The sequence below is a fragment of the Nyctibius grandis genome, chromosome 17 (assembly GCF_013368605.1).
Source record: "Nyctibius grandis isolate bNycGra1 chromosome 17, bNycGra1.pri, whole genome shotgun sequence".
NCBI classification, from domain to species: Eukaryota; Metazoa; Chordata; class Aves; order Nyctibiiformes; family Nyctibiidae; genus Nyctibius; species Nyctibius grandis.
The window spans coordinates 2,510,884-2,537,647 of record NC_090674.1 but is presented as its reverse complement, the minus strand read 5'-3'; the positions used below and the strand labels follow the sequence as shown (position 1 = coordinate 2,537,647).

At 44.5% G+C, this 26,764-nt stretch overlaps 2 protein-coding genes across 6 annotated transcripts in view; both read left to right on the top strand.

The window, feature by feature from the left end:
• Nucleotides 1-13: 13 nt before the first annotated feature.
• On the top strand, nt 14-11,091 carry EMC1 (ER membrane protein complex subunit 1). Its single transcript, XM_068415012.1, has 23 exons — nt 14-124; nt 304-428; nt 708-773; nt 940-1,033; nt 1,465-1,593; nt 1,747-1,873; nt 2,243-2,392; nt 2,759-2,926; nt 3,511-3,582; nt 3,953-4,012; nt 4,258-4,380; nt 4,615-4,711; nt 5,123-5,239; nt 6,157-6,356; nt 6,579-6,728; nt 7,307-7,468; nt 7,702-7,821; nt 8,058-8,195; nt 8,568-8,741; nt 8,901-9,111; nt 9,336-9,420; nt 9,916-10,045; nt 10,271-11,091. The coding sequence occupies exons 1-23, from the start codon at nt 45-47 to the stop codon at nt 10,448-10,450; spliced, it is 2,958 nt and encodes a 985-aa protein (XP_068271113.1). The 5' UTR covers nt 14-44; the 3' UTR covers nt 10,451-11,091.
• Nucleotides 11,092-11,573: 482 nt separating this feature from the next.
• The window catches only part of UBR4 (ubiquitin protein ligase E3 component n-recognin 4), a 77,347-nt gene continuing 62,156 nt past the window's right edge, over nt 11,574-26,764 (top strand). For all 5 annotated transcript variants that reach the window (XM_068414810.1, XM_068414809.1, XM_068414807.1 and 2 more), the window contains exons 1-21: nt 11,574-11,751; nt 16,274-16,371; nt 17,098-17,201; nt 17,887-18,016; nt 18,120-18,256; nt 18,603-18,705; nt 19,249-19,390; nt 19,549-19,673; nt 20,365-20,489; nt 20,739-20,798; nt 20,927-21,117; nt 21,363-21,462; nt 21,552-21,689; nt 22,188-22,305; nt 22,737-22,924; nt 23,505-23,664; nt 23,793-23,878; nt 24,447-24,616; nt 25,255-25,537; nt 26,071-26,203; nt 26,631-26,710. In XM_068414810.1, the coding sequence (XP_068270911.1) occupies nt 11,618-11,751; nt 16,274-16,371; nt 17,098-17,201; nt 17,887-18,016; nt 18,120-18,256; nt 18,603-18,705; nt 19,249-19,390; nt 19,549-19,673; nt 20,365-20,489; nt 20,739-20,798; nt 20,927-21,117; nt 21,363-21,462; nt 21,552-21,689; nt 22,188-22,305; nt 22,737-22,924; nt 23,505-23,664; nt 23,793-23,878; nt 24,447-24,616; nt 25,255-25,537; nt 26,071-26,203; nt 26,631-26,710 (2,805 nt within the window). In that variant the 5' untranslated portion in view covers nt 11,574-11,617. The remainder of the gene's footprint in view (nt 11,752-16,273; nt 16,372-17,097; nt 17,202-17,886; nt 18,017-18,119; nt 18,257-18,602; nt 18,706-19,248; nt 19,391-19,548; nt 19,674-20,364; nt 20,490-20,738; nt 20,799-20,926; nt 21,118-21,362; nt 21,463-21,551; nt 21,690-22,187; nt 22,306-22,736; nt 22,925-23,504; nt 23,665-23,792; nt 23,879-24,446; nt 24,617-25,254; nt 25,538-26,070; nt 26,204-26,630; nt 26,711-26,764) is intronic.

Below are 26,764 nucleotides of genomic sequence, written 5' to 3'. Positions count from 1 at the left end.
GCGCTAAGGCCCCCTCGCGGCCGGGGTGGCGGCCGGGCGCGGCCATGGCGGAGGGGCTGTGGGCGCTGCTGCTGCTGCCGCTGGCGGCCGCCGTCTATGAGGACCAAGTGGGCAAGTTCGACTGGTGAGTGCTGGGGGAAAGTCGGGGGGTCCCCGCCGCGCCGGGGTCCTCCTCCTGCAAGCGGGCTCAGGGCCGCCGTGCTGCCTTCTCCTTGCAGCAGCCCGTCGGGCCTTCCCCTTCCCGCCCCCTCAGCTGGGTGCCCCGTTGTCCCGTCTCACTCCCGCTCGCGTTTCCTCTCCCAGGAGGCAGCAGTACGTGGGGAAGCTCAAGTTCGCCTCCTTGGAGGCCTCGCAGGGTTCGAAGAAGCTCATCGTGGCCACCGAGAAGAACGTCGTGGCTGCCCTGAACTCCAGGAGCGGTGAAATCCGTGAGTGAAGCGGGGTTTGTTGTGGGGAATACGCCTGTTGCGCCGGGGCTAACGTGTCAATGAAGTTGCGCTGTGTTTTGATACTGATAAGTTAATGCCGGTGATACTGCTTTGTCGGACTGAGAGGATTCAGCCGGCAGCTCAAAAGCTGTCGCTTAGGGCAAGCACACTGTTCTCTGCATAAGCATATTGCCATGAAGAGCCTAGGTTTAAAAATAATAACAAATAAAAGTGTTTGGGGGAACAGATCTTGTTCTTACTTAACTCTGTTTCCTTCAGTGTGGCGCCATGTGGACAAGGGAACCCCCGAAGGAGCAATAGATGCGATGCTGATCCATGGGCAGGGTAAGGAGAACGTGCAGACAGTGTGCTGGGGCTAGCAGTTGTCCTTGTACGTGGGATCTCAGCCACGTGCTAGACCACAAGTTGAACTTGCCAGAACTCATTGCGTTGTTGATCTGTGGTGGGTACAAGTTCTGTGTTCATCTCATTCTCTTTATTTCACGGGCAGATGCCATCACTGTGTCTAATGCTGGACGTATTCTACGTTCCTGGGAGACCAACATCGGAGGGTTGAACTGGGAGACATCCCTGGACACTGGCAGGTAGGCTTTCGTGTTCGCATTGTCTCTTTCCCTTTGTGATCCTGGTCTAGGAAGGAAGGAAGGGATTGTTCACCATGTCTGGACTTGTATTAGTTAGATGTAAAGTTCCCAAAATAACATTTAGGTGAATTCTTTATGAATGCCTGGATCTTGCAGTTAAATCTAATATTGTTTCTATTAGCAAACCAGGAAGAGATAAATTTTTTTTCATTGATGGATTTTTTCTTACAACATGTTAAACATGCATCTGGTTTGGGATGTTTGGATTCCAGCCCAATGCTCTCTGTTGAGATCAGCAAGGATAGATAAAGTGGGCTATAAATTGTACTTCAAGACTGATATTAAGTGTTTGAAGAAGGTCTTTAAATAGTGATTTTTTTTTTCCTGGAAGAAAATAATATTCTGACTTACTGTCTCTGACCTGTGCTTAGTTTCCAGGTGGCTGGTTTGGTGGGGCTACAAGACGTGGTGAAATATGTGGCAGTCCTGAAGAAAACAGCCATCTCTCTTCACTACCTTTCCAATGGGCACCAGAAATGGGTGGAACACTTACCAGAAAGGTAAGAACATATTTGAAGTAGAAGCATAAACTTCTGACAGGGACCCTGATGCCTTGGGGAGGAAGGGATGCTGTACTTGCTTTGTGCTTTTGAAAACATCTGAAAACAGTAGTGTGAGAAGACGATGCTTCATGGTTGCTGCCTCTCTTGCAGTGAGAATACTCAGTACCAGTTGTTGTATTCCCGTGGGACTGGAGTGATCCACGTGCTTGGAATCGTTCCCCAGAGCCACTTGAACATTTTAATGTTCAGTATAGAAGATGGAGAAATTACAAAACAGGTAGTGCTCGATTATGGATCCAAAATATTGAATTTGATGTTAACAAATGTGCTTCCAACTAGGTGGGCTGTGCTGTGGCGTGCGGGGTAATTAATTGTTGTTGTAGTACAGATAAACTTCCCCTTTGCTGTGGCATTGTCTGTGGGCCACTAAATGGATTTCACTGCTGAATGCCCTGAAAGCAGAACTTAATTAGACTTTCAGCTGTTAGTCAAGACCATCTTGGAAATCTCAGGCTGATAGATAGTTTATTCCAGGGTCACAGGTAAAAATAATTCTGACTTAAGTTCTTGGTTGTGTCCAGGTTGGTTCTTTGAGGATTTTGTGCTATTGACAACTCCGTCTCTTTGTTTATGCCTCGCTTGGCAGATCAGAGTAGCAGCCCCGTGGCTGGAGAGCTTGAACGGCGTGTGCAGCGTGGTGGGGGAGGCAGTGCTGGTGTGTGTGGACGTGGACACGCATTCGCTCTATGTTTGCTCCTTGGAGACAGAGCAGGAGCTGAAGCAGATCCCGCTGCAGGTGAGAAGTGCTGGAAGAGCATTGTACGTAATTCATCGTCCAGCTGCTTTGGTGCCTGACTGAGCCTGGCAGCGTAGGGCTTCTCCTCTTAGTAAACTACAGAATGATTGAAGATGTGTGTGGGGCATCATGACCCATAAGTTGAGGGAAGGGAGAGAAAACTTTTTGTCTGTCTAATCATTCCTTCTGGATTGATGTCTCCAGAGTTTGCTCCAGTGGGAGCCTCGGCCTCCATACTTCTGCTTTGTTTATCCTGACATGGGGAAACCTCTTTCTAAAGCTTATATTACTGCTGATAAAAGGAAGGTGTTAGTTTCAGTGAAGAAAAAGTTCTCATGAGCACATGTGCTTGTCTGCCTTTCACAGTCACTCGACCTGGAGTTTGCTGATGGCTTCCAGCCCAGGATATTGGCCACTCAACCCAATGTAGTTGGTGCCTCACGGACTCAGTTCTTCCTGCAGCTGTCTCCAAGCTACTTCTCTCTGCTGCAGTACAAACGTGGGCTGCTCAGCCACCTTCGGGACTTCCAGCAGGTAACAGATAAATGTACTCAAGTGAGAGGGCCAACTACAGCTTAAAAGTCTTTAAAATACACAAATACCCTTTTACTAAGCGTTCTGAACAAACTGCTGAGCTTCTCATTGCAATCGTGCTCTTGGCTGCACCACTTGAAAACCATTTGATTTTATTTATACTAGCTGCTGAAATATTTCTAAACATCAGTGCTTTGTTGCCAACAACTGTCAGTGTTGGGGTAATTTCCTGGTTTTGAGGTGGACAGAGGTGCATGTCTAAGCAGCCACTGGTGCAGCAGTACTTTGTTAGGCCAGCTGAGAGGTTTTGAAAAGCAAACAAGCTTTAAAAAGCTCAGTAACGCTGGACATAATGGTTCAAAAGTCTGTGGCAGGTCATTTGTTTCCATCTTTGAGAAGTACTTTCAGTCTTCTAAGAGATAATTTTTTTTTTTTTGGTGAAACAATGAAATTTAAAATTTGGCTGTGAAAGATCATCTGGTTTTAATTCCAGTATGGCTTAATTTGCTGCACAGGTAGCTTTTGGTGAGGTTTGGGGATTTTCTTGTTTGTTTTATGATTTCCTGCTATTTTTTTCTTTTCAGGCAGCTCTGGTGAGTTTTGCAACAACTGGGGAGAAAACTGTGGCTGCTGTCCTGACCTGCAGGAGTGAACTGGTGAGTACGATTTGCCTGTACTGTGTAACCAGCACAGTTCTAGTATGGATATGGACTGGGGGTGGGTTCCACAAGTGTTTTCCTTACAGGCCAGGGATGGATAGTAACTTGAGGAAGATTTAATTAGCTTCTCAGACATATGAAGGCAATGGTAATGCAAACAGATCTTGATTACATCCAGCTAAGGCTATTTCTGGCTTGGTGAAGCATGCTGTCCTGTGTGCAGCCTGTTTCAGCCTTGTGTGAGGTGGGCTTGTAACCTAGGAATGGGCTTTACTGATCAGTAGAGGATTTCAGTTCTTAGGGATACTGAACTTAGCAAGGTTTCATTTTTCTGAAGCCATGTTATCTCTTCTCATGCTCATTTCAGAAACCAGGCAGTTCTGATGGCCTTCATGCTGGGAGTACTCTGGAGGATTCCCGGAAGCAGGTATAAAGTGCACTTGTTCCCAAGAACAGTAGAAGTTCTTGACAGGCCATTTTATTCCTTTGCATGCAGGAACAGAATGAAAAAGGTGTTACACCATCTTTTTGGAGACTGATGTTGTGTAGCAACTCCATATATATAATCTAAAAATATCTGGAAGCCACAGTTCTTGCTGAGTATGAAATCCTTCTGCAGAATTTGGTGTGGCATGTGTGTTTAACTCGGCTATTTTCTGCCTGTTGTTTCAGGACTCCTTAACCTGTTCCAATCAAACCTACAATATTAATCTCTACCTGGTTGAAACTGGACAAAGGTTGTTGGATACCACAATTACCTTTCACCTGGAGCAGAGCGGTGCCAAGCCACAGCAGGTGAGCAAGGAGAGATTATTTCAGTCCTGTGGGCTATCAGACTTGCAATGCCCTCCCTGCCCTCATTTGGCAGGATTGGTAGAGCCCTTCAGACAAGGTGAAAATCATTCTGCAGAAGCGCCTCATTACTGCATACAATCACACTGTTTGCTCTTGTTTCACCCGAGAGTTCTGTTTTCTCCAAGGAGATGATGTGATCATTCACCTCGCTGTTTTGCCTGCTCTTTTTTCCAGCTATACATCCAAGTTTTCCTGAAGAAGGATGACTCTGTGGGCTATCGAGCCTTGGTGCAAACAGAAGACCACATGCTAATGTTCCTCCAGCAGCCAGGTAACTGGCAAACAGCTAATCTACTGCATTTTGAACAGTGCACACCTTGTCACTGTAGGACAAGAAGAAAATTCTAAGTCCCAAATAATTATCTTTTATCATTGCTTTCCTTGGAAACTGGCAAAATGAATTTTAACTAAGTCCCATGAAACATACTGGAGACTCTTTCTCCCTCACAAGCTGAGAAAACAGTTCTGCAGTGTTCTTTGTGCAGACAGAGCCTTTGAATTTCAGGGGTTTTCTGCAGATTTCAAAACTCTTTGTAAGAATTGAGTCTGAGTCCTGTTGTAGATCTTCCTCAAAGTTTCTTCAGGAAAGATCCTGATGGCAAAAATGTTAATTTGCAGAAAGGGTTGAAAGTCCATCTCAGTGACATCAATTTTCCAATATTCTACTCGTATTTCTTTCCAGGAAAAGTTGTATGGAGTAGAGAGGAGTCACTAGCAGAAGTGGTAAGCTTGGAGATGGTGGATCTACCTCTGACAGGGGCACAGGCTGAGTTGGAGGGAGAATTTGGAAAGAAAGCAGGTAAGCCATAGATTTAACGGAATTACCTTTGTGAGTTTGCTTTTCTTCCTGAGCAAATGTATTTTTTGTTTTCTTTTTCCTCTGAGCTGAGAGCTAGGATTCAAATTTGTACTGATGGCAATTAAAATGAGCAGAAATAAACCTGTTTCTCTCTGTACTTTTGAAGTCCAATGCCACATGCAGATGACACAAGCGTATCACATTGTTCAAAAAACAGTCAGCAGCACTAGGAGGGATTTTGGCAGTCTCTCCTAAACTTTTCCCTTTGACCCTTTCTGGAAGACTCGTTTGCAATAGCTTTTGTTTTTGCTTTGTTTTGTGTTTTCTTGCTGTCCTGGATGCAGCCATTCAAGGTAACCTCAGACTGCATGCAGTGTTTTCTAATACTTCTGACTGATGCTTCCTAGTGGAACTTGATCTCCTCTGCTTGCTTTCTGCAGTGGTGAAATACAGTTGAAGTCTGGTGTTTCACTTATTTCAAGAAGCTATATATAAACCCCAATTGGGCAGAATTAAGTATTTTTTTTACTTCAAGGGCTTCTCTTGCTCTGAGTAATGAGTGCAGAGGGAGAGGTAGACCTTACAGGTGGGTAAGCTTTAGGTGAGTGTACCAGTGAGGAAGAAGGAATACACAGGAAGAGATGATGCACTCTGTGAGAAGGTTTGCTTTCAGTTGCTGAGAGCGTCTTTTGGAATGAGCTGTACCTCTGTGAAGTGGGAAAAGGTTGGTAAATGCTGGAGTCTGTCATAGAAATTATAACTATAACTCCGCTATTCTGGAGAGGGAGGCAGAGGCAAAGAATTATCATAGGTTCGTGCATGGCAGCATTTCTCCTGCTGGCTGAGACCATCATTTCAGTTATGGAGTGGGACAGAATGTTTTTTCCCTCTTGTTATCACTGTTGGTCTATTTGCAGATGGTTTGCTGGGGATGTTTCTGAAGAGGCTGTCCTCCCAACTTATCCTGCTGCAAGCCTGGACCGCCCATCTTTGGAAGATGTTCTATGATGCCAGGAAACCCCGGAGCCAGATTAAAAATGAGATTAACATTGATAATTTGGCCAGAGATGAATTCAACCTCCAGAAAATGATGGTGATGGTCACCGCTTCGGGAAAGGTGAGGAAGCCAGGGCAGGAATCTGTTTGTAGACTGTAGCAAAGAGTCTCAGCTCTGAATTCGTGCCCCTGTTTTTATCCAGGCTTTGGGCAGAATGTCATGGTAGCTTTGGAGAGGGACTAAGACTCTTCTATCTTTGTCATATCCCAAAGAAAGATGCAGTGCTTGAATGGGGGAGATGTGTTGTTCTAAACTTTGGCTTTACTATGTCTCTTTGCTCAGCTTTTTGGTATTGAAAGCAGTTCTGGCACCATCCTGTGGAAGCAGTATCTCAGGAATGTGAGACCGGGCTCCTCCTTTAAGCTGATGGTCCAAAGAACAACAGCCCATTTCCCACACCCTCCACAATGTACCTTGCTTGTTAAGGATAAGGTGAGTCCCTTTCCTCTGTCCTTCTGTTGAACATGTTTAACGTGGAAATGTGCCCTTTGAAAGGGTGGAAGAAAATATTTTTTTGGGTATCATCTGGTTATCACTGATGTGGGGACAGGAGGAGAGTGAGAGCTGGAGGGAAACAGACACACAATCCTAAAAAATTGCAGGATGCTCATGTTGAAGCCTTTTATTGAAACAAAATAATTTTATCCAGTTTCTTTGGTCGTGTGAGATAAGTCATGTGTGATCTCCATTAACTAGGTGACAATGGCTGTCCTTAAGCTAGCTGCAGGATGTTTTGTGCTCCATACATGAGGTAGGAGGAGACATTCTTATGTGTTGAGACTGCCTCAGCAGGTGGCAGATATGATTTAGTTAAAGCCATGAACACCTTGTCATGCCCCAGTATGGTTTTGATAGGGAAATGCAGGATAGAGTACATGTGTGTCTAAACAGAATGTTTTGAGGATGGAATAGCTGAATTCAGTTTATGAATAGTCAACACCAGCAAGTAACAGAAAAACAGCTCTCATTTCCACCTTAGAAAAAGTTTTGCATCTTATTTATTCTTTTAGGAAACCAAAATGAGCTTTCTGTATGTGTTTAACCCCATCTTTGGGAAGAGAAGTCAAGTAGCTCCCCCTGTTTTGAAGCGTCCAATTCTTCAGACTTTGCTTCTGCCTATTATGGATCAAGACTATGCCAAAGTATTACTGTTGATCGATGATGAGTACAAGGTAAATTGCTTTGCCTGGACGCAGTTTTCTTCATGTTCTGGTTAATTACTCCCCTGCCTTTTGGAGCAAGATAAAAAAAAATGCCGTTGAGTCACATTTCATACAAAACTATGAGGTTATTCTGGTAAGACAGACCTCATCTTGGTAAACATGTTTGAAATAATCTTTCTGTGTTGGCTTTTTTTCTTTTGTGTGTCAATTAGTTTTTAACCTGCGTTTCAATTCTTTTCCAGGTCACAGCTTTCCCAGCAACTAAAAATGTTCTTCGCCAGTTAGAAGAAATAGCCCATTCTATCTATTTTTATCTAGTGGATGCTGAGCAGGGAAAACTGTCTGGATTCAGGCTGAAAAAGGTATGGAAGACTCATGAGAGTCGAAGTGACATAATTTTCTTGAATGTCCTCTGGATAATGGTAGATCTCTTCATTTGGTTTACGGAGTTTTGTTTGGAATGGAAACAGTTCAGCCTCAAAATGTGCCTAAGAAACTTAAAATTCAAAAGCAGAGAAAGCTTCCTGTGTCTTACTGGTGGAGATGGTGTCTTTTAAGGACAAGATAAAACCTCCCACGTCATGTTTTTTTCTTGCAGGACCTGAGAACAGAGGAGAGTTGGGAGGTGGTCATACCCACCGAAGTACAGAGGATAGTGAGTGTGAAAGGGAAGAGGTCCAATGAGCACGTGCACTCCCAGGGCCGGGTGATGGGAGACCGCAGTGTTCTCTATAAGGTGCTGTAGGAACTTTTTGTTGGCTTTTTGTTGATGCATTATCTCACTGGAAGATCTCAACACCATTTCTAGGCACTACGTTGATTTTAATTGCCCCGTGGCACCATTTTTTCTATACACGCATCAGCGTCCATAACTGTCTGCAGAAGATGCTAATTTTGGTGGAGATTTCTTTCATAAAATGTCTTCATGCAGCAATTAAGTCAGTCAAACATCTGATGGTGGGGGAATAGCTGCTTGATTTCTTCAGGTGATTTGTGCTAATAAGATACTTTGTTTATTATATGCGTAGTTCCAGATGAAATGCAGATAAAAGAGGTGCCTGTGGCACTAAAGTGGGGGTCTCAGGTTTTGGTTTTCTTTTTCCTCTAGTCCTTGAATCCAAACCTGCTTGCTGTGGTGACAGAGAGCGCAGATACGCACCATGAGCGCACTTTCATTGGAATATATCTGATTGATGGAGTCACAGGCAGGATCATCCACGCGTCGGTACAGAAGAAAGCGAAGGGACCTGTCCACATTGTCCACTCAGAGAACTGGGTGGTGGTAAGAAGTTATTCTTACCTTGTTCTTTACGTTTGGGAGGTAGGGGTAGTTGCTGAACCTGTATGGAGAAGACTTTTGACCATCCTCTGTGATTTCTTGCTAACCCTGTATTATTGACTCTGCTTGCCCCATATTTCTGAAAATCTTCTCTTATTTCAGTACCAGTACTGGAACACGAAGGCACGTCGGAACGAGTTCACTGTGCTGGAGCTGTATGAGGGGACAGAGCAATACAATGCCACAGCCTTCAGCTCCCTTGACCGCCCGATTTTACCTCAGGTCCTCCAGCAATCTTACATCTTCCCATCTGCTATCAGTGCCATGGAGGCCACCATCACCGAGCGAGGCATCACCAGCCGTCACTTGCTCAGTAAGTGCATGCTGCTCCGTTCTGAATGTGTTTATGCTGCCTGCACGAGCCAGGTTTCGCACTGAAAACCAAGCAAAATGCAGTTGCTGCCAAAAATCCTGCCTGTGGGCTGCCCTGCGCTCCCAACAAGTTCAAGGATAAGCACTAAGAGAGCATTTATGTTAGTTGTTAGAAAACGCTGTCAGAAATGACCATTTTTGAGATGCATTTCTTTTAATGCACAGTTGGGCTTCCCTCCGGGGCCATCCTCTCCCTTCCAAAGGCTCTGCTGGATCCTCGCCGCCCAGAGATCCCCACGGAACAGAGCAGGTGAGGAAAGCGCGATAACCGCTGTTCCTGGGCAGCCTGGAAGAGGGATGGATTTTGTGTATAACATGGTAGTGTGAAGTAGAACAACTTGTCCTGGACAGATTGAGGGCAATTCTTGCATGAAATTAAGTGAGGGTGCTTTGTTCCCAGTCTGTGAAGATGGAATATGTTTGTCTGTGATGCAGCAGGTCATATTGTTAGCAAAACCAGCCTGTTGTGTGCACACTAAGAAGCAGCAGTCAGAGTAACTGTCTGAAGTTTTTAGAACGACACTTATTTTTCAAACTTTAGAAGCCTGAAAGGAGGCTGCTGCAGTGTAGTCTGACCCAGCTGGCATGTTTGATTTTGGTCTTGCAGCAAAAATGAATCTGCACTGGGAAAAGCTGCTAAATTTGCTGTTTCAGGTCAGCTTGTGATGATCAGACTAGGAAATGCAGATGATGTCCTTCGAGTGCTGGTTGATTGGGTTTTGATTTCTCTTTAAATGCCTTTCAGAGAAGAGAACCTGATTCCATACTCCCCTGACGTGCAGATACATGCCGAGAGGTTTATCAACTACAATCAAACCATATCCCGAATGAGAGGGATTTATACAGCCCCCTCCGGCCTGGAGTCCACTTGTTTGGTGAGTACAGGGCAGAGGATTCAATGTAGGGCCGTGGAGTCTGTGGGTAGAGCACCATGATACCGTAGCCTGTGGCAGGGAGGTCTGTAACTTCCCATCATCTGGCTGCTCTCTGCTTAAACATTTCTTCTTCTAATCAAACCTATAGACCTGAGTCAATCATTTCTGATGTATCTGGTTTTCTGCTGGAAGCTGCATTACCCGCTCATGATCTCATTTCTTTAGGTTGTTGCATACGGCCTAGACATCTACCAGACCCGAGTGTACCCATCGAAGCAGTTTGACGTCCTGAAAGACGACTATGACTACGTGCTGATCAGCAGCGTCCTCTTCGGGCTGGTTTTTGCTACTATGATCACAAAGAGACTTGCTCAGGTGAAGCTGCTGAACCGTGCCTGGCGGTAAGGCTGCGGGCGGAGGGAAGGCTGAGGCTGGAGAAGGTGCCTGAGATTTGGACTTGGCTGAAGATTGCCCACTGGGTTTGGTTAGAAGTTCCAGCTTGCGTGACTGATGTATGCAAACACCTGTATTACATTTTTGCTGGAAGATAGGAGAAAAAGCTGCTAGCGCAACAAAAACTCTGCTGCCTACATGTCTCCCACTGAGAAGAAATGGAAGAGAGATGGAAAAGAGACATTGGTCAGTTATGACTAAAAAAGAAAACTCCCAAACCTCCGTTGAAGCCCTGAAGTCTGCCATCACGTCACGTGTTAGTGAAGATAATACTAAGGACGCGCGTCCTCTCGCTCCTCGCCTCTTCCTCAGTGCCAGCCATGACTAATGTCGTGGCGTGGGGAGGGTTGAGGGGGTATCAGCTGCGGGGATGTGATTGCTAGGCTGAGTAACGTGCGAGCTACTGTACGCGAGGCCGGAGAAGAGGAGGTGGCGTTGGGTCATGGCCTTAAGCAGGAGGTTAGAAATGGGGTGGATGTTGGTGGGAAACAGCCTCATCGAGTCATTTAATTATGTTGCAGGGCTGTGGGAGGAAATTGAATGTAAAATCTCTCCATGTTCTTTATTTATTATGATGACAACATTCGTTCTTGTCCATTTTGTTTTTAATTTTCCCGTATTTGGTGTAAAACACTGGCGTTATGGCATCGCGACGCAGGAGCGAAGAACTTCGTGGCGTTTCCCCTCTGGAGAACGGCCCTTAATTCTTTGTATGTGGATTTAAATTGTCATCATCACGTTTCACAGCGAGTTGTGCCCCCGTGAGAGGCCGTGGCCCCTCAGCCCCCTCCATAAACGCCGCGTGCCGAGGAGCAGAACCCGTTTTTGCCTCTTTTGGACCAATTTAAGCCCAGATCCTGGCGCTGCTACCAGGGCGCGGCGCTGCGCATGCGCGGCCCCTCCCACCCGCGCATGCGCCACCTGCAAACTTGCTGACTCATGTACTGCGCACGCGCCTGGGCCCGGCCCTCCTCTTCCAATCGGGAGGCGCGACGCGCGCGTGGGCCTTGGGTCACTTCCTGTCTCGCGGCGCGTTGGGGGGGCGGGGGGAGGCACTTCCGGCCCACCGTCCCCCTCCGCCGCCGCCGCCCCCCCCCCATCGCCCAGCGGAGCGGCAAGATGGCGGCGGGCGGCGGCGCGGGGGCCGCGGCGGAGCCGGGCTGGGAGGTGGCCGTGCGGCCGCTGCTCTCCGCCTCCTACTCGGCCTTCGAGATGAAAGAGCTCCCGCAGCTGCTCGCTTCGGTTATCGAGAGGTGAGGGCTCACCTGTCCGGGGCGGCGGGGGCGGCCCGGGCCCTGCTTCCCCTCAGGGCGGGTGCCCGGTGACGGGAAGCCCCTCGGAGTCAGCGCTGGGCGGGGGGGGGGGTTACCGCTGGCGGCAGCCGGTGCGGGGCTGCGGGGAGCGGCTGAGGAGCGTCCCTCGGTGCTGGGCAGGGGACAGCGGCGGGGCCGGAGCGGTGGCCAGGACCGGTGCCCAGCGCCTGCTGGGGCTGGCGGGGAAAAAGGGAGCCCCGAGCAGCGTCCGGGGAGTTACTCACGCCCAACCTCCTCCCGCTTTCCTGGGAGGCTCTCGGGGTGGTGCCCTTGGGACCTAATAAGCGGGGATGAGGATGCACGCCCGGCTGTGCGCGTCGGGTGCTGCTCGGCCACGGCGGCAGCACCGTTGACAGTTACCCCGCGGGGAGGCTTCGCGACTCTTCTGGTGGTTTTTGCTTTTGTTCGAGCGCGGCTGTGCGGTGAAAATTGTCTCACCTGGCCTGTGACAGACTGCTGGGGGGGGGCATTGTATGGCACTGACTTCCTTTTAGACTTCTGCCAGTGGAATACTGCTCGTGTTTTAAGGAGAAATAAAACTGAAGCAAATCAAGTCTGCCTTTTCTTAACCAAAAGGTTAGACTCAGAGCATGAGAGTACTCATTGGAGCTATTTAATTTAACTTACACCTTATTTTATGGTCTAAAGCACTAGGTATGAATGCCACAACGTTATGCTGAGTTATAAAGATATAACCCTGAGTGCAGTAAGCTGTTAGGAAAGAAAAGATAAAGACTGTGCTAAGGAAGATAATAAAATAAAGCCTTGTGGTGTTTTGCTTAATATAGAATGGCTGAGTGTACAAACAGTGGATGCTTCAAATTAGCGTTCTGTGCCTGTTTACATGTAATAGTGGTTCACCTCGAAACCTGTTTATGTGATTTGGGCAGTTCTTAGGCGAGTCTTTCTTTTAAGGACCATTTCAGCTGCGCTTTTCCTTGCGGCGCTCCACTGTCACTGTGGCTAAAGTTCGTTATCGGAGCGTTTCAGCAGAAGAATATCACAGAAACACTTTAAGTGGATGCACTTGACTTTTGGGAGAGATCTGTTTCCTCCATTAGGGAGAACGATGGTTCCATTTTCCACTTGAGACAGCAGTTTGTTGCCTTTAAGTAGCGCTGCCCTGAGGTTTGAGTTGTGTGCCTGCTGCTGACTGCCTTTCAGACCCGGCAGGATTTAATGCGAGCGCAAGGCCTGGGGAGTCTTGCAGGACAATATCTTTAATTTCATGCCTTGATATAACATGTGGCACATCACAGAGAAAAAATATAGCTTGTTCGTGTTTGGAGCCGTGGTCTTCTATTCTGAACAAATAATCTATCTTTAGATTTTTAATCTAAAATATTTTATCTGTTCAGCTTATTTTTAGAAGATGATTTTCAGCTCTTGTAGTGAGACTGTTGGTTGACACCATCCACAAAGTGGCTGCTTTTCCCTTTAAATAAACGTGGTGCAAAGGCAGCAAAATGACTAATGTTATTTTTTTCAAAGTAAATTAAAAACTCCTTTTCTTGACAACTCTTATATTTTGTTTTTAAGTTTAAGCATCATCAAGTTACTGGAATTCCCCTGTTAGTATGTATATTCAAGAACCAATAGGCTTTGGCCTCTTATTTGACGTAAATTCTGGAAGTGCAGACTTGGAAAGGTGCAACTGAAGTGGAACATAGATTACAAACTCGATGACTCGATTACAAACTTGCAGTCTACAACTACCTGAAGGGAGGTTGTAGCGCAGTGGGAGTTGGTCTCTTCTCCCGGGCAACCAGCGATAGGACAAGAGGACACAGCCTCAAGCTTCGCCAGGGGAGGTTCAGGTTGGACATTAGGAAGAATTTCTTTTCAGAAAGGGTTGTTAGCCATTGGAAGGGGCTGCCCAGGGAGGTGGTGGAGTCACCATCTCTGGAGGGGTTTAAGAAAAGCCTGGACATGGCACTTAGTGCCCTGGTCTAGTTGCCATGGTGGTGTCAGGGCAACGGTTGGACTCGATGATCCCTGAGGTCTCTTCCAACCTGGTTGATTCTGTAACGATCAAAGGAGGTTGGTTTTCAGGGAAGGGTTTTCAGTAGGGAGAGAATTCCTGCACCTGCTGCTGTACCTTTTCAAGGAAGAGGCTGCTTTTGTGCCCGCTGCCTTACATAAAGGGTCTATTTCGGGTCTGTTTAAGGTTTGGAAGGAGAACTGAGAAAGGAGGTGGTATTTGTTGCTGACGTGTTATATTTGATATTGACACAGAGGCTTCTCGCTTAGCATGAGTAATGGTTTTCCCTGGGAAGCAAATGGTATTTAAGCAATAAATCACAATAGAATAGCTGAAAGTTATTATTAAATCTCCCTGTATATGCAAAATAACACTCTAGCACATCACAGAATAAGCTGTTATCTTTTATTTATGCTTATTTGCAAGGACTTGATGATCAGTTGACAGATGCCTTCCATTTTTCACTACCATAACAAGTCCACGACTTGTTTTAATAAAACTCAAGCCTATTATTGCCCAATCCAGATGACATTCTCTGTCTTGTTCTGGTTTCTGCACCTTTGTGTTCTTATAACTCGTGGGTATTTTGTCTTGTACAGCTTGACCTGTACAGCAGAAAGATAATTGAGGAGCTGCCAGTTGCTCCTGTACTCTGTTATTCCCAAATTGCTCTCATTTGTTCTCTGAAAATACGTTGCATACACCTACTGCTGCTGATTTATAGCTGGGCATAAAGAGGCAGGTGAGCAAAATTAGCGTCTGAATATAAGAGAGCACAAACTTTTTTGCACATTCAGTCTCTGGGCTCGTTACCCATCAGTGCACTTCTGACAGGAGATGGTGAGGTGAAGCCTGGTGAGTGAGTCGTTGAAACTCGGCTGTGTTACTCTCCTGAATATCTTCAGGTAACACCTCTCTCTTCATAACAGCTACTTTTCTATTTTAGTTTTTTAGGCAGACTAAATAAAATTTCTCAGAACTAGGAAATCAAGGCTACAAAGCTGCTGAGTATTTCTTTTGGTTCATTTTCCCAGAAGATATGATATATTCTACAGTTTCTTCTGTTTCAGCCACAGCTCCCATTACAGCTGGAAACGATGACTTAGGATTGGAAAAGGGAAGGTGACTGGGCATAAATTGGGCACTGTTCAGGTCAGCAGGGAACGCTGTGTCCTCTTCCTCCTCCCAGCTTGCCGAAGCTGGTGTCGTTGTGTGTGAGTGGGTGCAGGGGATACGTGGGTTCCTTTTGCCACGCTCTGCAGCAGCCCTGGTCATTGCCAAACTTGAGAAATCATCGGTTTAGCTGGGTATAGCGTGCTGCTAGAGGCTGGTGCCCTCTGCTCCCCACCACCCCTCCAGAAGTAAACTCTGTTGCCAGAGGGGGAGAAGGCTGGGTTTTGAGAGGTGAAGTCGCTAGTGAAGTTGAGTCGTATAATCTGTTCTTCCAACTTGCTCGTTCACATCACTGAATGAAAATGTGAAAGAAAGTCATCTGAGTATTTAATAGGCAGATATCCACATGCCATAGTTTTGTCGCAGGAAGGATGACGGGCAGAACTAGCTATGGAGGCAGAGTCTGTCTCTGTTCTTGGGTGGTTGCCTTCAGGTTTCTGTGCAAATGGGGATATGGTGTGATGTTGTGTTGCAGCAGCTTTTAACGTGTCATTTCTCAGCATGAATAATGTTCTCCGTGGCCAGCGAGCCTCCCTGAGAAACCTCAGGGACTTGACTTTCGGTGTGTTGATGCATATTTTGCTTTACAACTTTTACTTTTGGTTTGAGTTGGTGTGAAATTTTCACTCGCTCCGAGCTTTGCGTTGATTTGTGTGCGGGGCAAAACGATGCAGATCTCTGACGTTGCGAGTGTCTACCCACGAGGCTGATTACAGTGGGTGTGTTTTTTCTCCTCTGTGCATCACCTGCCAAAACTCTTCGCTCCCCAGCTTGTTGCAGCCGCTGCTGTTGTGTATTTGTTGGTACTATGCAATTGCCTGTTTTGATCCTTCTGTTTTGCAGAATTGCATAAACTCCTGTTGACTCTGTGCCTGAACAGAAAGGGAATGCCTGTGCTCCAGCCCTGGCAAATCCTGCCTGGCGTTAGCAGAACAAACAGCCCAACCTTTATGGGCAGCTGAGCTAGAATAACTTAAAGATTAATGAATCTCCACGTGGGAGAGCGATTGTTAAAGAGGCTGAGCTGGTGATGGTATAAAGGAGCAACATTTGTAGTATTGGAGTTATTTCCTTAAACTTTCTGTGTGAATAGCGATGCTGATGCTGTGTCTGTCTGCTGCTGGAGGACTCAGTCCTGAGGACATGGGAGATGGGACACAAGGGAGAGGATTCTGTTCTCAAAACTTTGATTTGGAAAGAGTGTGTGATTTTAACGATCTTGTCTTACATCTGTTAACAGACATGACACATTCTGAGTGTTGTGTGCTGCTGTACACTATTGACATGTCTTCTGTTCTCCTGTTGCAGTGAATCTGAAATCCTGCACCATGACAAACAATATGAGCCGTTTTACTCTTCCTTCATTGCACTTTCTACACATTACATCACTACTGTGTGCGGTCTGAGTAAGTGTTCCCCATCCTTTGCTTCTCTTGCTCTTGTGTTATGACTAGGATATAGTAAAAGTAAACCAGAACTGTTGTCCTTTGGGTATTTGTCTCAAGTCCTCTTTCTGAATCACACTTCAAAGCAGAGTGCACGAGGCCAGCGTTGCCAGCTTTTATACTGGCAAAATGTCAGTTCAGATGGAAGGGGAAACTTGTTGATAGGAGTATTTGGCCACCAAGTACTGGGCGGCGTTGACACTTTGGTTGTTTATTCGCTGGCCTGACTTCATTTAAGGAAAATAATTTTTGGTCAAATGAAGTGTTTAAATCTGTTTTCAGGATTTTTAGATTATTCTTTAACAGTTACTTTACTATATTGGAATTAACGATCCAAACATTGTGAGTCAAAATATTCTACATTATTTTGGCTGACAGAATTTGGCAATTTCAGAAAAAAAGTGGTTTTGGTCAACTTGTTTTGTGTTCTTCAATGCTTCTGTCAGTATTAAATAATGTTGCTGGGGAAGCCATTGTATCTATAAATTACCTTGTCTGGGTAGAAGGTGTTATCCTTGCTTTACTGACATGTCCTGTTACATTTTAATGAGACTGAATTTACATCGTATCTGTGTGTCAGGCATGATAGATTGTTGCATATCATTCTGTTTTATTGAAAGCATTAAGAATGTTTTATGCTGAAGGATTTTAAAATGTCTACTGAGTACAAGCGTCTCCTTTTTTCAGTACCAAGAAACCAATTGCAATCAGTGGCAGCTGCTTGTAAAGTCCTGATTGAATTCTCTCTGCTGCGTCTTGAGAACCCAGATGAAGCGTGTGCTGTTTCACAGGTGAGCACAGATTTTGACTGTGTGGGCAAGCCTGAGTGTGAAAATAGACTTGGGCCTCTAATTCCAAAATATTTAATGTTGCATAAAGCAAAATTACTGAAGTTCTTAAAATATTTAAGGTGTACCACTTCAGTGGAGAGTGATACCTGCTGAATCTTCCCTCTGCATTCTTTACTCAGAATTTCAGCTTGTGAGCAAGCTGAAATAAAGATGACCTGAAGCCTTGGTTAATCCTGTTGCAGTTTCCTACAGTCTGATTTGCTTTTGTGTAACAACCTGGATCAAAGCTGCTTGTTGAGTTTTTAAAGATGGATTCTTCCCCCGTTGTATTTTAATCTTCTGGGAAAGCTTACATCTATTTCAAAGAGGAAAGGCATGTGAGAAGTGTTCATATAATGTAGCTTCTGATAGGGCTGACTTTAAACCTTAGTGTGTCATAGGAGAGAGAGCTTTTCCAGATGCTTTTCCATAACAAGCACGTGAGACAGTGTTAGTAACCTGAATTACCTGCAATTAGTAAGCTGTCACGATCTTTGGTATGAGATCAGGGTAGGTTTGGGATGTGGTAGTAGCCTTACTAGCTGAAGTTGCAGTACTCTTAATGCAGCTGCTTGGAATAAATGATACCAAGGAATAATTGGAATCAAGAGCATTTAAATTGTACTTGATGTCTTTTTCTTTGTAGAAACACCTCATTCTGCTGATAAAGGGGCTGTGCACGGGCTGCAGCCGCCTGGATCGAACTGAAATTATTACCTTCACAGCAATGATGAAATCAGCCAAGCTGCCTCAGACTGTCAAGACCCTCTCTGATGGTGGGTGTTTTAATTTATGGTTGTATCACTGTGGCACTTGAGTTAGACATAGAAAATACCATGGTCTGATGTACGAAATGATGTTTTGCTGATTCCCCTGCAGTAGAGGACCAGAAGGAGCTGGCCTCCCCGGTGAGCCCAGAACTAAGACAGAAAGAAGTGCAGATGAACTTCCTCAATCAGTTGACATCAGTTTTTAACCCTAGAGTCTCATCACCATCTATCATGCCAGAGACACAGGTAAACAAGCAGCCCTCGAATAGAAGCAATCTGAATTTTAGCATTCATAACTTTGGTGCAGGGAAGGACAGAGGGTGATAAGTGGTAATTTTTTAATACACGTGTAAAGAAAACCTTTCTTAAGTATTTAAATCCTACCTGCATGTTGATGAATGGCAAACGAGAAAATACTCTTTGCATGGTATAGGCAATAATAGTTTTGCTGCCCCATGGAAGCTGACATCCAGTGATATTCATAGCTCTTGAGTTCTGCTGCTGATGCACCTTGCCTCCTATGGAGAGACTTACTGCAATACCTTATATTTTTAACGCTTCCATGATGTCCTTCGTATGTGCTTGCTTTTAGGTGGAAGGAGAGAGCGAGGATCAAGCTTCCACAGATCAAACCTCTGCGGCAAAGACAAAAAGCATATTCATCGCTCAGAACGTAGCCAGCCTGCAGGAACTTGGTGAGAATCAGCTTTTTAGCACTGGGGAAAAAAATGCTAGAACAAATGACTCTGCAGTGTTACACCTTACAGCTCAGAATGGGAAGAAACTTTCTGACCTAAAGTGTCTGTTCTTTAGGACTCACTCACTTGCATGCTGATGTTCCCAAGGGAGGTTGTGGCTGTAACGTAGTTTTCTTCATTGGAGAGGAGATGAGCTCAGTGTATTTGTGTGCAGTAGGTTTGTTTTGTGGCGGGGTGGGGAAAGGCGGATGGTAGAAAATAACCTATGGGATGGATTACTGAGCAGGTGTGAATTAAACCTGATGTGCCACATAACATGCACACAGAGCTTTGTGACACCCGTTACAAGCACTGGCTGAAAACTTCACCATCTGGTTTAAGTGTTGTAAACTAGTCTTTATCCTGTTACCTCACCTATGATGATATTTTCTCACCACGAACAATAATTATGTCAATTATTGATGACCGTTAGATCTGTTCTGCTTAGAAGCTCTCCAGTGGAACAGTAAAAATAACACTGCTATTTTTTTTCTTTGGTAGGTGGCTCTGAAAAACTGCTGAGAGTGTGCCTGAACCTCCCCTACTTTTTGCGATACATAAATCGATTTCAGGACGCAGTGTCAGCCAACTCATTTTTCATTATGCCAGCCACAGTGGCAGATGCCACTGCTGTTCGCAATGGGTAAGAGTCCGTCGTCGCTCTTCTTTGGTAGATTCTGTGTATGCTGTATGAGAGAAAATAACTCTGCTAGCTGTGCAGTGCGGGTTATTGTGCTGCTCCTGTGAGCTGTCTGATGTGGGCGTTGCGTTGCTGAACCTTAACCTGTGTCGTTACTGTAGATTCCATTCGCTGGTAATAGATGTGACCATGGCACTGGATACACTGTCTCTGCCTGTATTGGAGCCCCTGACACCCACACGTCTCCAAGATGTGACTGTTCTTGCTCTCAGCTGTCTCTATGCAGGTGAATGGATTTCCTATATTTTCTTTGGAGTTTTAAGTCGCTCTCGCTTCTGCTCTGCTTTGTTACCTGCACTTCGAGGCTCAGCCCACAAGTTAACCTTTATTTCTCATGAATTTGAAAGCTATGCAGCACACAGCATAGTCTGGTGACTAGGTTAATATGAAAATTGTTATAGTGACACTGAAATTCTGATGTGTTCTGCAAATGTTCTTGTCAGTATCTGAGAGAAAGACTGAGTGACTCAACATAGCCTCTAATTTCTGCTCTCTATTTTTATGTTCCAGAGCATAATATATTTTTGCAATGCTTATGGCTTCAGCTTAATTGGTTAAACTCCCAAATCAACCTTGTTTCCCAGGAGTGGTTTAAGTACACCAGAATCCTGAGTGTTTAAAAGATTTTAAAAGAGATATGGCAATCGAGTATGAAGATTGCCTTAGAAATGGTATTGAATTAAATGGTAAAACGTTTCCTCCTTTAATTGTTCTCACATGTTTCTGTAGGACAAAACTTGACTCTTTTGGGGGTACTTCAGAAAGATTTTTTTAATGTCAGCTGTAATACTGAGTATTCCCAGCTCCATCAAGTTTATGGGCATGTTTGATACCGCTTGTTTTAATGTGCTAAGTAGGAACAATGAGTCTGAGATTGATTCTTAATAAGAATGTTACGTCCACGTGTTTTCAATTAGGTGTGAGTGTGGCAACTTGCATGGCCATCCTACATGTGGGGAGCACTCAACAGGTACGAACTGGGTCAACAAGTTCCAAAGAAGAAGATTATGAAAATGATGCTGCTACTATTGTACAGAAATGTGTAAGTAGATGAGAGAGGGTTTGTTGTTCTCATTTTCAGCAAGTGAAGTACATAGAATTTGTATTTATTTGGATTGCAATACATATCTATTATTGCTAGGCATTAGACTTGCTGATAAAGGAAGTAGTGGGGTGGATAGTTACAGAGGGCAAAATACAATTGTATTTGGAGCTTTAAAAGTGTGTGTGGTGGTGTATTATTGCCCAGGGGAGCGCTTAAACATTACCATGGTTTTGGATTTATTTACAGCTTGAAATCTATGAAATGATTGGACAAGCCATCAGCAATTCACGCCGTGCAGGGGGTGAGGTAAGATTTGCATTTGAGGAAGTTTTTGTCACTGTTTTTGTGCTGATGTATTTTGGCATTTGGATTGATGCTATTTTGTCTTTTTGGTGCTCTTTTCTCCCTCCGCCCCTTCACTTTTGGGGTGATAGCATTATCAGAACTTCCAGCTGCTCGGGGCTTGGTGTTTGCTAAACAGCCTCTTCCTCATCTTGAACCTCAGCCCCACGGCCTTGGCTGATAAGGGAAAGGAGAAAGATCCATTGGCTGCTCTTCGTGTCAGAGACATTATTGCTCGTACTAAGGAGGGCGTTGGGTCTCCCAAACTAGGACCTGGGAAAGGGTATGTAAATACTCCACTGAAGTAATCATTGTCCATGTATCTAACCATGGCCAGCAAGCAACAACTGCAGAGTCTTGTTGGTTTCTTGAAATTTTATCCACATTTGTAATTCAAGTCTTGATTTTTGAAAAGAAGTTGTCATCTTTAGTTTAGCAAAGCAGTCACTTCACTCAATTTAATATATATATATATATATATATATATTCCCCCCCCGAAATTACACTGTATCCTTTACGTTTCTATAGGCATCAAGGGTTTGGTGTTCTGTCAGTGGTGCTAGCAAATCATGCGATCGAGTTGTTGTCCTCACTCTTTCAAGATCTGCAAGTGGAGGCATTGCACAAGGTGTGTAGGTAGCATGTATGTTCTTGTGAAACGTTTTGCCTTCTCCACTGAAACACACTTTAAATCAGCTTTTCAATGCCGTCCTCCAGGGCTGGGAGAGCGATGGTCCGCCAGCAGTGCTGGATATCATGGCTCAAAGCACATCCATCCAGAGAATTCAGCGGCTGATAGATTCTGTACCACTCACTAATTTGCTGCTGACTTTGCTATCTACTTCCTATAGAAAGGTAGGAACTGGCATACAGCTGGAGAACTTCTGAAGCTGAGCCACTCTTCTTAAGTGTCATCTGCGTGGAAAATTCTCACTTTACAAACTGTGACTATGCTAAGTAGTATTTGAAGTCTTCTTTCAGAAGCTGTCACCTGGGGCCTCTCTCGTTCCTCTTTTCAGAGAGAGAAATTTTCAAACTTGTTCTGATAAAGCTTTTCTGTGAGCTCAGTGGTATTTATGAGTTTAGTGAGAAGATGAAAAGGCTGTATTCAAAATGGTTGTTTTTATGTTAGAGCTGTTACTTGAGGTGTTGCTTACAAGCTTATTATTTATTTATTTTCAACCATCCTGTGTAATTTTTAATACAACTTAAGGGTGAGAAGCCTTGAAAAACTATTAATAAATTAATTGGGTCGAATTTGCTAGAAGAAAATTAAAATGCATTGGATAGTCTAGTTTCAAATTCTTATCTTTCATAATCCTAAAATTTAACTTGTTCTGCTGTTCTTCTAAGGCTTGTGTCTTGCAGCGTCAGAGAAAGGGCTCCATGAGCAGTGATGCAAGTGCCTCCACTGATTCAAATACTTACTATGAGGATGATTTTAGCAGCACTGAGGAGGACAGCAGCCAAGGTAATAGAGTTTGCAGCAAGCAACTTAAGTCAGGATTTTACGCTGTCTTTCAGACTTAGTGGAAACCTAGCTACTGGGCTTTTGCCTTCTTGGACTGAAATGTCATGTAATACTGAAAATATGAAATAGTTTGTAAGATCTGTTTGGCAGAAGCAATGCTGACTGTACTCCTTTATGTAAACTGAAGCCAGAGTGGCTGGGATTTGGCAGTATTTGCTTAAGAGGGAAGTGGAAATAATTTCTTCTTGTAAATTCCTGCTGGAGTCTTGTAAAAGTGCTTAGCCGTGTGATCTGGAAAGGAAAAATGAAGATAGCAGACTCCTTAACTGTGCTCACTGAAACTCTTTCTCAGACCTTTTCTAAGCCGAGTAGTTTGCACGAGGTATTTGCTTATACTAGTATGCTTTTGTGCTTCCTGCCTCCTGTGATAGATGACGACAGCGAACCAATCCTTGGGCAGTGGTTTGAAGAGACAATCTCTCCAAGCAAAGAGAAGGTGGCCCCACCGCCACCGCCGCCACCACCACCTTTGGAGAGCTCGCCTAGAGTGAAAAGCCCTAACAAGCAGACTGCTGGAGAGAACGGGAACATCCTGGCCAGCCGCAAAGACCCAGAACTGGTAGGGGAAGGTCTTCAGGCTTAATGAAATAACTGACGTGCTCTAGCGTGGTTTACTTGTCAGGGGCTAGCTACGTTGAGAGACAACAAGATAAATGTCAGGTATTTTAAGTACATTGCTGATGGAGAATCAGTGACTGTTTTGGCTTTGAAGAAAGATGTTTTCTCTGCTCTTCTGTCAGGTGGAATATCACAGTGTTTGTTACTGCCAGGGAAGCAAAGACTGAAGATAATATCTATTTGGGTTACAGAGGGAGAGGGAAAATGAGGGCAGAACTAGAAGCGAAATGACTTGCTGATAGAATGCTTTAGCTCCAGCTCCATTGGGTAAAGACAAAAATAAATACTGCAGTCGAGAAGCTAGAGAGACTTGCAGCCTTCTCAGAGAGTTATAAAATTGGTCCTGATATAGAACAGAGAGTGCAGTGAGCTGGATTGCAGTGAGTAAACCTGTACTCTGCTGCCAGGGGTGGAGTTAGGGGACTTGATTTATTTTGCTGATGGTTTAGTTTTTGTTTAATGTTGTCTTATACTCGCTCTGCTTTTGTTGCTGCTATAGTGTGTTTCTCTTTTCTTTGCAGTTTTTGAGCCTAGCTTCAAACATTTTGAACTTTATCACTTCTTCTATGCTGAACTCCAGGAATAACTTCATTCGCAACTACCTGAGTGTCTCTCTCTCTGAGCAGCACATGGCTACACTGGCTAGCATCATCAAAGAAGTGGATAAGGATGGGCTTAAGGGTGAGCGATCAGAACCTCTGTGTCAGAGAACACAGACTGTAGGATTTATAGGTGTATTCTTAGCTCCATGTGGAAATCTTAAATAGAGGAGAGCAGCAGTAGAAAATGGCTTGATCCCTGTCTTACAGGCACGTCCGATGAGGAGTTTGCTGCTGCGCTGTATCACTTCAACCATTCCTTGGTGACCTCAGATCTTCAGTCCCCTGCCTTGCAGGTAAGTCTGTGATTGAGTGTGTAAATAAAATGAAGAAGTGTTGGTGTCTGTTAATGTCTCTACACGGACTCCCCTCACCTAGAGCAGTGTGTCGATGATTCCATTTGGCCCTAGAGTATATTTTTTCACAAACAGAGCTTGCAATATTTTGGATCCAATGAGTTGGGTGACCTTTGCAGTCATCCAGTACAAAACATCCTGTGGAGTGTAAACTTGACATCTAGAGTTCAAATTAATCCACTGAACTTTGAAGGTAATGAAAGCTGAAAAGGAAATGAGTTTGTATGTTTTGTTTTGGAGAGTTGCCTCTATCCATGCGTGTATGAAGAAGCATTTCTGCAGATTTGTTTTGCTGTCAGGACCGATGCCAAAAGGCCTTGGAATTCTCTCAGGAGAGAATCAAATTAATCATTTTGCTTTCCTGTGCTAACTTTGTAGCCTCTGGGTTTCTTTGCTAGGTCATGGGCTGACCCAACTTAACACTGTAAGTAGAGGTTATAAATCTGCTTACCAATCAGTGAATCAGACAGGACTTGCCTCTTTTCAACAAGTCTCTGTTTTGTTCCAGAACACACTTCTTCAGCAGCTGGGAGTTGCTCCTTTTTCTGAAGGTCCATGGCCTCTCTACATCCATCCTCAAAGTTTGTCAGTGCTCTCGAGACTTCTCCTGATTTGGCAGCATAAAGCCACTGCCCAGGGAGATCCTGACGTTCCAGAATGCCTTAAAGTTTGGGAGAGGTGAGATCAGTCGTCTCTTACATCTTGTACATTTTGTATCAAGTGAAAATTCTCTGGGACCAGTGTAACAAGTGTGTATGTGTGCTCTGAGCAGTGATGGTATGTGATGCTTGGAGGAGCAGAGGGTCAGTCTCTGTGTGGCTGAAGTCCTTCACCTAGAGCATAGGAAATGAAACCTAGAATCAACATTTAAGTGGGTGGAGGCTGAATGACTTACAGCAATGCTGGTTTTAAAAAGGGAAGGCGAATGTCTTATTTCAGCGGGTTTCTGGTAGGTTCTGTCATGATGGTGCCAGGATTTTTCCTCTCTTTGCCATTACCTGAATGTGAAAGTCTCTGATAGGGTTTAGCTGACTTAAAGCTGTAGTGGACAGCCTTTCTTGGGGAAGAAGTTTGCATCTCTCTCTCTCCCTTTGAATGATTGTTCATATTTTCCATCAAATGTATTTTCAGCTAATTGAACTTATGTAGGTTTTACTGTTTGCATAGTTTCATTCCAATTAGTGAATAATTTGTGAGATTGCCAGTACTAGAAGAATAAGCAGAAGAATATAGTTATGAAAATGTTAAAAAGATTTTAAAGAGGAATCTAAGCAAGGAGAAAAGTAAACTTCATAAACTTCCTCTTTTACTGTCAGGTTTGTGGGCACACTAAAGCAAAACGCCTTGCAGGGAACTCTTCCCAGTGACACAGAAGATCTGAACGTTGAACATCTCCAGCTGCTGCTGCTTATTTTTCACAATTTCTCTGAGAGGGGCCGCAGATCTATCATGATGCTCTGTATCCAGACAATTGTGGAGCTGACAGTGAACATGGATACCCAGCAAAGTTCTGTGCCACTTATCGTGGCACGTCTGCTCTTGGTGTTTGACTACCTGCTCCATCAGTATTCCAAGGCCCCCGTGTACCTATTTGAACAGGTAAGATTTTGAGATCATGTTCTGGATATTAATTGGTCACCCAGCAGAAATCTGTGACAGGCAGTCTCACCTCTGTGCCCAGCAAGATCATGGAGCAGATCTTCCTGGAAACTATGCTAAGGCACATGGAAAATAAGGAGGTGATTGGTGACACCCTGTGATAATGGAACTAGATGATCTTTAAGGTCCGTTCCAACCCAACCCAGTCTGTGATTCTATGATCACATTGCTTTAGCTTTTCACTGCTGAGTTTTTGGCACTGTTCTCATTAATGCCATGTTAGTGTTTTGCGTGTGGCTTTTTCAGTTGTTGGAAGCTTGACCATTGATTTAAGCTGCTCGTTCCAGAACAAAAGTCATCAGATAGGGTTCAGGGCTTCCCTCAGAAGCTGGGCATGATTGTGTTTTGCCAGCAGGGTGGTTTGTATTTTATGGCTCTTTCTGTTGATGATGGTAGTGGTGATATTTTTCCCCCTACCCCTTAATGACAAGGATGCCATGGGTGGTTTTTTGTTCATTTTTTTTTTAACTTAGGTGCAATATAATTTGCTGACACCACCCATTGGCTGGGTGAGTAGATCTCAGGACAGTAGCAGGCAAACATCTGTCCCACTTTATCATGGGTTTAAAGAAGTGGAAGAAAACTGGACCAAACACTGTTCATCAGGTAAGAAAGAAAATGTAAGGAATTTTTCATTCCAAGGTTTGCTTTTACATATAGATGAGAGCCCTTCCTGTGCCCTGCTGTGGGTAGCTTTTCCTGGTTTTATAATGGGCATAGTTATAATAGACAGATAAAAATGCATTTAATGCAAGAAAAGTTTTATCAAACAAAATTATTGTTGTCTAGGAGTATGCTACAAGTACTTAAAAAGAAGCGTGTATTTATTACGCCAGGATTGTGTGAGTAGGAAAACCTTGGCTGCATATACCATGGGTTAAAAGCACGTGTAATGTGTCATGGAGCTAGCTTAGTAGAATCTGGTGTTAGTCTTAAAATGTGAAAGGTTGTGGGGATGGAGGAGAGAGGATAACACAATACTGCCCAATTAAAACTGTCACTTTGAACATTATTTTCTGTCCTCACATTCCAGACGCAGTTCCACAGCCCAGATTCTACTGCATCCTCTCTCTAGAAGCTTCTGAAGATGATCTGAACCGTCTAGATAGCACGGTATTGGAATTTCTGTTTTAAAGACCTTTCTGTAAGCCTTGAGGGCCATGTTGA